The sequence below is a fragment of the Salvelinus alpinus genome, chromosome 36 (genome assembly GCF_045679555.1).
Source record: "Salvelinus alpinus chromosome 36, SLU_Salpinus.1, whole genome shotgun sequence".
Lineage (NCBI taxonomy): Eukaryota > Metazoa > Chordata > Actinopteri > Salmoniformes > Salmonidae > Salvelinus > Salvelinus alpinus.
This window is the reverse complement of record NC_092121.1, coordinates 10972656-10983068: the sequence shown is the minus strand read 5'-3', so window position 1 is coordinate 10983068 and position 10413 is coordinate 10972656. Positions and strand designations below refer to the sequence as shown.

The following is a 10413-nucleotide window of genomic DNA, read 5'->3' as shown; positions in this document are numbered from 1 at the left end:
TGTATATCACTGGAAAGACTAATTAAAACCTAACTGATTTGTTTTGTTCATGTATTGTATACGTGAGTGAACCCATCAGTATCAGTTCACCCTTTGTTGCAGCTCCTCCTTGGCTGTCCTGTGCCCCCCAGCAGTCAGCTCCTGTAATCAGCAGTACCAGGAGGACATAAAGCAGCCAGGGTCAGGGTGCATTGACTGCCCTGCTTGTTCACCCTGACAGATCTGCATGTTGGGCCGACAGTGTGCCACAGCCCCTTGTCTGAATAGAGCCCCATGGTTCTGCCTGCTGGGAGATAAGTCTATCAGGGCAGCTCAGGAGGGTTGGCTTCGACACCAGACAAGACGTTTGTCCAGGGGGGAATGTTAGATTTGAGCTCACCACCCAGCTGTACCTTCATTTAGATTGTCTAGAAGCTGTGGTGTGGTTCAGTTTGAGTGATGTGCAGATTGGCCATGGACCTCAGGATGACCCAACCTACCTACACATCCAACTGGTTTATGTTTACTCAGAACTGCATAATAACACAATGGCCCCTGCATGCCCAGACCTGCTCCACTACCTCCACCTGACCTGACACTCTTCCTTAACACCTGCCTCTGGGCTGCTCATGTTCAGGGTGACGATTACATAAACATTAGACTTACACAGACAGACCAAGTTGCACCATGGTTATTAGTCCAGTGGGTCTGGCCATTTTATGAAGCTTCGACAAGCTCAGACTTGCCAGAGGGAAATATGTACTTTTTTCTGTTGTGAAAGACAAAGAGGTTATCTTCATTATAACATGGGGCAAGAGAAGGAGAGAAGTGTTCAGAACGGGTCACACACACACATCACCAAATGATTATTTTTATCCTGGAAGAAATTCTCCACCATGAGTGGAATTGAATGAGCACTGCTACAATACCTCGTCACACTCTATTGCTAATGGATCCTCCTCTGGAAATGGAATTTGGATTTGTTGGGGAAAAAACTCCTTAAGGGAACTGAAAGCAACGTTTCATCTTGCAGAGATGGAAGTGTGTTCTTCTGCCCTGCTGGGTGAAGTGCTTTGTTTTGTACCATCCATTTCAGAATGAAATGAGTGACCGGGGCTTAGGCATGCTGGTCCTCATAAGACGAAGGTTCAGTGGTGTATGGTGAGAGGGTGTAGGTAGGGGATAGAGATAGGACAGTTCATTCTTGGTAGAGTAGAAGAGTATTTGTCTGTCTACATACATTAACAATAGATAATACAGTATAGTTAAGCAATAAGGCACGAGGGTGTGTGGTATATGGCCAATATACCACGGCTAAGGGCTGTTCTTATGCATGACGCATCGCAGAGTGCCTGGACACAGCCCTTAACCGTGGTATACTGGCCATATACCACAAATCCCTGAGGTGCCTTATTGCTATTATACGTGGTATACGGTCTGATATTTTTTATTTATTTATATTTTTTATTTAACCTTTATTTAACCAGGTAGGCAAGTTGAGAACAAGTTCTCATTTACAATTGCGACCTGGCCAAGATAAAGCAAAGCAGTTCGACACATACAACAACACAGAGTTACACATGGAGTAAAACAAACATACAGTCAATAATACAGTAGAAAAACAAGTTTATATACAATGTGAGCAAATGAGGTGAGATAAGGGAGGTAAAGGCAAATAAAGGCCATGGTGGCGAAGTACATAAAATATAGCACGTAAAACACTGGAATGGTATATTTGCAGTGGAAGAATGTGCAAAGTAGAAATAGAAATAATGGGGTGCAAAGGAGCAAAATAAATAAATACAGTAGGGGAAGAGGTAGTTGTTTGGGCTAAATTATAGATGGGCTATGTACAGGTGCAGTAATCTGTGAGCTGCTCTGACAGCTGGTGCTTAAAGCTAGCGAGGGAGATAAGTGTTTCCAGTTTCAGAGATTTTTGTAGTTCGTTCCAGTCATTGGCAGCAGAGAACTGGAAGGAGAGGCGGCCAAAGGAGGAATTGGCTTTGGGGGTGACCAGAGAGATATACCTGCTGGAGCGCGTGCTACAGGTGGGTGCTGCTATGGTGACCAGCGAGCTGAGATAAGGGGGGACTTTACCTAGCAGGGTCTTGTAGATGACCTGGAGCCAGTGGGTTTGGCGACGAGTATGAAGCGAGGGCCAGCCAACGAGAGCGTACAGGTCGCAGTGGTGGGTAGTATATGGGGCTTTGGTGACAAAACGGATGGCATTAGACTGCATCCAATTTATTGAGTAGGGTATTGGAGGCTATTTTGTAAATGACATCGCCGAAGTCGAGGATCGGTAGGATGGTCAGTTTTACGAGGGGATGTTTGGCAGCATGAGTGAAGGATGCTTTGTTGCGAAATAGGAAGCCAATTCTAGATTTAACTTTGGATTGGAGATGTTTGATGTGAGTCTGGAAGGAGAGTTTACAGTCTAACCAGACACCTAGGTATTTGTAGTTGTCCACATATTCTAAGTCAGAACCGTCCAGAGTAGTGATGCTGGACGGGCGGGCAGGTGCAGGCAGCAATCGGTTGAAGAGCATGCATTTAGTTTTACTTGTATTTAAGAGCAGTTGGAGGCCACGGAAGGAGAGTTGTATGGCATTGAAGCTCGTCTGGAGGGTTGTTAACACAGTGTCCAAAGAAGGGCAAGAAGTATACAGAATGGTGTCGTCTGCGTAGAGATGGATCAGAGACTCACCAGCAACAAGAGCGACATCATTGATGTATACAGAGAAGAGAGTCGGCCCAAGAATTGAACCTTGTGGCACCCCCATAGAGACTGCCAGAGGCCCGGACAACAGGCCCTCCGATTTGACACACTGAACTCTATCAGAGAAGTAGTTGGTGAACCAGGCGAGGCAATCATTTGAGAAACCAAGGCTATCGAGTCTGCCGATGAGGATGTGGTGATTGACAGAGTCGAAAGCCTTGGCCAGGTCAATGAATACGGCTGCACAGTATTGTTTCTTATCGATGGCGGTTAAGATATTGTTTAGGACCTTGAGCGTGGCTGAGGTGCACCCATGACCAGGTCTGAAAATAGATTGCATAGCGGAGAAGGTGCGGTGGGATTCGAAATGGTCGGTAATCTGTTTGTTGACTTGGCTTTCGAAGACCTTAGAAAGGCAGGGTAGGATAGAAATAGGTCTGTAGCAGTTTGGGTCAAGTGTCCCCCCCTTTGAAGAGGGGGATGACCGCAGCTGCTTTCCAATCTTTGGGAATCTCAGACGACACGAAAGAGAGGTTGAACAGGCTAGTAATAGGGGTTGCAACAATTTCGGCAGATAATTTTAGAAAGAAAGGGTCCAGATATACTAGCGCTGTCAGCCAATCAGCATTCAGGGCTCGAACCACCCAGTTTATAATGAGATTTATACAACGGGTGGGTCTAATCCTGAATGCTGATTGGTTAAAACCTATTCCAGCCAGTGTCTATTCCACAAGTTAACACCTATTTACTCTGTTCCATCTTTTTCCTATCCTTAGGAAGATCCTATAAACTACATCACGAAATAATTTATTTTTAAGTCCACTGTATTTATTTAATTAATGCATTATTTACAGCCTTTTAATTAATAATTCAATAATTCATCACCCCATTCATCACATGTACGTTTAGATAAACTTACTGCCAAAGAAATGACCATCTATGCAGAAAACGTTATTCAGTATTTTCATATTTTAACTGTATTACCTGAATCATACATAAAACATCCTTTACATAACATACCCTTACAACCATGGCTATACTAATGTTAGGTAATCCTGAGCCTTTTTAGAATATCTACTAATGGAATGAATATAAAAAATCATCATAAAGTTTTACAGTTGAAGACTTTCAGAGCATAATGTAGCCGGCTAGACAGCCAGCAAACTGTCACGGCACAAACTCTCTAGCATTATGTCTGATCTGATTGCCCACACAATACTGATTATGAAATTAGATTAGATTAGTATGTGAAGAGTTCCAAAACGCTATATACACACATTTTTCACATTTGTTTTTTCATCAGAAATGATTTCTTATCCTTCATGTGTGTAAAATATCAAATTGCCACTCGTCTAATGTCCATTGCTCGTGTTTCTTGGCCCAAGCAAGTCTCTTCTTCTTATTGGTGTCCTTTAGTAGTGGTTTATTCGCAGCAATTCGTGCATGAAGGCTGATTCACACAGTCTCCTCTGAACAGTTGATGCTGAGATGTGTCTGTTACTTGAACTCTGTGAAGCATTTATTTGGGCTGCAATTTCTGAGGCTGGTAACTCTAATGAACTTATACTCTGCAGCAGAGGTAACTCTGGGTCTTCCATTCCTGTGGCGGTCCTCATGAGAGCCAGTTTCATCATAGCGCTTGATGGTTTTTGCGACTGCACTTGAAGAAACTTTCAAAGTTCTTGACATTTTCCAGATTGACTGATCTTCATGTCTTAAATTTTTGATGGACTGTCGTTTCTCTTTGTTTATTTGAGCTGTTCTTGCCATAATATGGACTTGGTCTTTTACCAAATAGAGCTATCTTCTGTTTACCACCCCTATCTTGTCACAACACAACTGATTGGCTCAAACGCATTAAGGAAAGAAATTCCACAAATTAACTTTTACAAAGGCACACCTGTTAATTGAAATGCATTCCAAATGACTACCTCATGAAGCTGGTTGAGAGAATGCCAAGAGTGTGCAAATCTGTCATCAAGGCAAAGGGTGGCTATTTTAAGAATATAAAATATAACATATATTTAGATTTGTTTAACACTTTTTTGGTTACTACATGATTCCATATGTGTTATTTCATACTTTTGATGTCTTCACTATTATTCTAAAATGTAGAAAATAGTAAAAAAATAAGAAAAACCCTTGAATGAGTAGGTGTTCTAAAACTTTTGACCGGTAGTGTATAGAATTTTGGAATGACACCCTTCATGTAAAACGAAGTGGTTGCTAATTAGGATAGATTTGTTTTGTTCTATAACAGACATTCAATACTACAATAAAAACAGCATGTTTGTTTCATAGATGCAAACAATCAAAAAGCAAATAGAAAATGCACATTAAAAAACACAGTAAATGTGACTCAGATGTTGCTCTGAATGAATCCATAATGCTAATGTAGCAAAACAGTAGTCTATAGGTCCTCTGGCCTCCTGCTGGAGTGCTTGTTCAGTATTGGGGCTGGTGCTGGGTGAGGGTGTCACATATAAGACTCTGCTGTCCCCCATGGCTGCATCTCAGTGAAGAAGCCTTCACAGAAGCTGAGACTATGGTCCAGGGTGATAGGCACTGCCTGCACCTCCTCTTTCAGCTCCTCCCAGGGGTGCCTCTGCTGCTCATCAGGGAACAGTGTCAGCTCCTCAAAGTGCTGTGGGTGTACCGCCAAAGGGAGCGGCTGCTGCAGCCTTGAGGTGCTGAGGTTGAGGTGCTGCTGGATCTCCTCCATGCTGTAGCAGCCCATGGTGGTCACCTCCATGTACTTGCAGGCCTGCTGGTGGTCCCGGTCAGCCCCTCCGCTGCACCACTTCTCCAGGTGCCAGCCCCGGCCTTGATCCTGCTGGGAGAGCTCCACCTTACAGCCCAGGGAGTTCAGAGCTAGGTTAATGTCTAGATCCTCAAAGTTATTGCTGCTTCCATTCAGAACATCGTCAAACACCATGGCCCAGTCTAGTTCACCCTTCAGTGCCTCTGGTTCCACGAGATCCGGTGTCAACAGTGGTGACTTATGGACTGTCTCCCACTTTGTGCCACCAAGTTTGCATCTGTTCCCAGCACCTGCCCCTCTGTGGGACACTGTGTAGTGGGCCTGGGGGAAATTCTGGTGGTACTCCTGGGTTTTTCGGTTACGGGATGATCTTTGGGTTTTGCTGTGTCTCTGGGTGTTGAAATGGATGTCTGGCATCCGCCTGCGCTTGAAGACTCCATTGACAAACATGTCTGCGTACTGAGGGTCAATCTGCCAGAATCCCCCTTTTCCTGGTTCGTTCTTCTGCCTGGGAACCTTCATGAAGCACTTGTTGAGTGACAGGTTATGACGGATAGAGTTCTGAGGAGAGAATAGAATGTAGTTCATGAAAAGATGAGCTAACTGACAGCAGCCTCGTTAAACATTCTCTGTCATTTGTTGCTGGATCGTCATAATGTTATAACTAATGATGTGTATGTATAAATCATTGGTTATAACATGTCAAATGTGCATCGTCAGGACAAGGTAATAACAATTTAAGTTCAGTGTACTCCTGAATCATATAGTCCCCATCACAGAGATTCCAAGAAAATCAAACAACGTCAATCATTTAACTTGTCTAACAAAAATACACATTTTGAATGGTGAGCGAGCGTTGCGTCTTTTCCTGTCCAATGATGTCTACCCATTTTTAGGTTGCACCTCTACTCACGTTGGTTGCGCACCTTCTTACTTATTTCCCCCCCAAAATCAAACAACAAATAACCGACGATTACATCTATGATAAACAAATATAATCATGATAGGCCTCGAACCTATTTTCCATACAGCATCAAAATAAATACTGTATCTCTGAGGGATTAGTTGCATGCAATCGCCCACACATCTCTCTCCCCCTGTGTTGTGTACCTCTCTCAGGTTTGATCAATAATGTAGAAGACAGACTGAGTCACTAACCTGCCAGCTGGTCTCAGCATGTCTGTAGTAGCAGAAGTTCTCTGTGATCCAGTTATAGATAGCAGACAGTGTGATCTTGTTCTTCTTGCCGGCCTGCATGGCCATGCAGATCAGTGTGGCGTAGGAGTAGGGAGGCTTCACCTCGTGGTTGGTCTTGAAGTCTACCTCCTCCAGGGACTTGGCTGGCACAGTGATCTGGTGGTGGTTGTTGGTCACTGTCGGGTGAAGGGAGTAGTAACTAGTCCTGTTGGCTGAGGCACTGGAGGTGATGGGGCTGCCTGCACTCTGAGGCATGCCGGAGGCTGCAGTGTCCCCAGCAGGTGGACTGGGGGGGGAGTCGGAGCCCTGAGGGTGCAGGTGGCTGGGCTGAGGCAGCTGGTACGGCTGGCAAGTGGAGCCCGGTAGGCTTTCTAGACTCACACTGACTATGGTGAAGTCCTGGAGCCATTGGAGGCTGGTGAGACTGTCATCCAGGTGGACTGCACCATTCACATTGTCTTGGTCTTCTGGGTGAAGCTTCATCCATTTCTCCTTGAATCGGGTGGCAATCTCTTGACTTGGTAGTACTGGCATTGTAAAGTGTCCCTGTTAATAAATTCCCACAAAAGATTGGTGTGATCTCACTCAGCTCTTTAAATTTACAATACGAAAAACTGCATTATAATCTCATAAAAATAAAAGAACAGTGGCCATTCATTCATAAAGAAGTATTAGCAAAAGCAGTACATTTACCCTGGTCTTGGTGTACTCCGCAGTACAGCTTGAACGATCAGCTCCACTGTTCTCATATGGTACCCAAACCTCTTACACGTTATTGCGATGTCTGTACAGATGGCTTGGAGAGGAACTGCTATCTAAACATGTAAAGCAACGACTTCATTTGCAAAAGTAGTCTTTATGTTTCCACATTCATTCAGATCCTGTCGATGTGTGATAATAATCCCATAACGGCGAGGGGCAGATCAGAACATACTGAGGGAAAGACAGAAAAGACCGCCTTGAGTTTTAATAGCCCTAAACAAATAGCAGGTCGCTGATTGGCTCCGTGGTTTTCAGTTTTCGCCTTTGTTTCTACGGCTCGCTGTATGTGTGCGTGCATATACAGGAACAATTTGTTAAATCAGCGAAAACAAACAGAATGTAATTACACAGAATATTCTATGAAACATTTTTTACCTAATTAATCAGAAACAAAGTGGCTTCTGACTGTCATGAATACGTTGTGTATTCATGAATTGTAAGAAGGATGTAAGAAGTGCAGTTTGGTTACTAAGGGTCTTCTGTAGGCTATTGGACAGTTAATGATACATAATATTTCAAATGTATCCTGAATAATTGTAGATAATGAATGCATCCTTAGTCATTGTAAAACAGCCAACTTTGGAGTTAAATGTTTTACAACTGTGATGTGACTTTACCTACACATGGTCGATATTTGAATTGACTTTTGATTAATTCCTCGTTTTATAGACATTGAAGACATACATGTTACAGTTAATGACAATGTGTGTAGTGGAAATTGCGAACATACTGGCTCTGGGATGAAATTGGGTAACTCTGGCTGTGACATGATCTATTAGCGACATCTACTGGTTATTGTCGATGTTAGGTTCTCGAATTTGCTGTACCCGTTTTTTAATCAGTAGGTATACCCAGCTGACAGGGAAACTATGATTCCGTTAAAATGAATATGATCATTGTAGAAAACTCCATCACAGTCACTCTTTCTCTGGTCCTGGGAGTCTGGGACACAGGCTCACAAACTCTGTCTTTCTAACTCAGGGTGTCAAACTCATTTTGACCCGCGGACCGCATTCGCGCACTCGGTCTTCGACGATGTCCGGAGGACGCACTAAAATGTGTTATATTTCATCGCCATCAAAATTGGCCCAAAAATAGTTCTCTCCATCATTTCTTGAATTGGATATACTCCCTGGCTGTCTATCTTTCTTTTCGATGATTATTAACGAGTTGGACACAGTCAAGAAACTGTATGAAGGTACTGTAGGTCCATTATCGTTTCTACACGGTCTCTATATGGTTTTAGTCATACATACACTGCATGACCAAAAGTATGTGAACACCTGCTCGTCAAACATCTCATTCCAAAATCAAGGACATTACTATGGAGTTGGTCACCCTTTGCTGATATAACAGCCTCCACTCTTCTGGGAAGGCTTTCCACTAGATGTTGGAACATTGCTGCCGGGACTTGATTCCATTCAGCCACAAGAGCATTAGTGAGGTCGGGCACTGATATTAGGAGATTAGGCCTGGCTTGCAGTAGGTGTTTCAATTCATCCCAAAGATGTTCGATGGGTTTGAGGTCAGGGCTCTGTGCAGGCCAGTCAAGTTCTTCCACACCGATCTCAACAAACTATTTCTGTATCAACCTCGCTTTGTGGACAGGGGCATTGTCATTCTGAAACAGAAAAGGGCCTTCCTCAAACTGTTGCCACAAAGTTGGAAGCACAGAATTGTCTAGAATATCATTGTATGCTGTAGCATTAATATTTACCTTCACTGAAACTAAGGGGCCTAGCCCAAACCATGAAAAACAGCCCCAGACCATTATTCCTCTTCCACCAAACTTTACAGTTGGCACTATGCATTGGGACAGGTAGCATCTCCTGGCATCCGCCAAACCCAGATTCATGCGTCAGACTACCAGATGATGAAGAGTGATTCGTCACTCCAGAGAACGCGTTTCCACTGCTCCAGAGTCCAATGGTGACGAGCTTTACACGAACAGTTCTTGTGCTGATGTTGCTTCCAGAGGCCGTTTGGAACTCGGTAGTGAGTGTTGCAACCTTGGGCAGACGATTTTTACGAGCTACACTCTTCAGCACTTGGCATTCCCGTTCTGTGAGCTTGTGTGGCCTACCACTTCACGGCTGAGCCATTGTTGCTCCTAGATGTTTCCATTTCACAATAACAGCACCTAGAGTTGACCGGGGCAGCTTTAGCAGGGCAGAAATTTGACTAACTGACTTGTTGGAAAGGTGGAATCTTATGACGGTGGCACGTTGAAAGTCACTGAGCTCATCAGTATGGCCATTCTATTGCCAATGTTTTGTATAGAGATTGCATGGCTGTGTGCTCGATTTTATACACCTGTCAGCAAGGAGTATGGCTGAAATAGCCAAATCCACTAATTTTAAGGGTTGTTCAGATACTTTTGTATATACAGTACCAGTCAAAAGTTTGGACACACCTACTCATTCAAGGGTTTTTCTTTATTTTTACTAGTTTCTACATAGTAGAATAATAGTGAAGACATCAAAACTGAGAAATAACACATGGAATCATGTAGCAACCCAAAAAGTTTTAAACAAATCAAAATATATTTTATATTTGAGATTCTTCAAAGTAGCCACCTTTTGCCTTGATGACAGCTTTGCACACACTTGGTATTCTCTCAACCAGCTTCATGAGGTAGTCACCTGGAATGCATTTCAATTAACAAGTGTGCCTTCTTAAAAGTTAATTTGTGGAATTTCTTTCCTTTTTAATGCGTTTGAGCTAATCAGTTGTGTTGTGACAAGGTAGGGTTGGTATATAGAATATAGCCCTATTTGGTAAAATACCAAGTCCATATTAAGGCAAGAACAGCTAAAATAAGCAAAGAGAAACAACAGTCCATCATTACTCTAAGACATGAAAGTCAGTCCATGCAGAAAATGTCAAGAACTTTCAAAGTTTCTTCAAGTGCAGTCGCAAAAACCATCAAGCACTATGATGAAACTGGCTCTCATGAGGACCACCACAGAAATGGAAGACCCAGAGTTACCACTGC

At 43.3% G+C, this 10413-nt stretch overlaps 1 protein-coding gene across 1 annotated transcript; it reads right to left on the bottom strand.

Moving 5' to 3' along the window:
- Positions 1-2054: 2054 nt before the first annotated feature.
- On the bottom strand, positions 2055-7577 carry LOC139565550 (forkhead box protein J1-B-like). The gene is made up of 3 exons (XM_071386006.1): positions 7350-7577; positions 6618-7202; positions 2055-6020 (listed from the first exon to the last, which is right to left on the bottom strand). Exons 2-3 carry the CDS (start codon positions 7188-7190, stop codon positions 5175-5177), a joined length of 1419 nt encoding a protein of 472 aa, XP_071242107.1. The 5' UTR covers positions 7191-7202; positions 7350-7577; the 3' UTR covers positions 2055-5174.
- Between the last annotated feature and the right edge of the window lie 2836 nt (positions 7578-10413).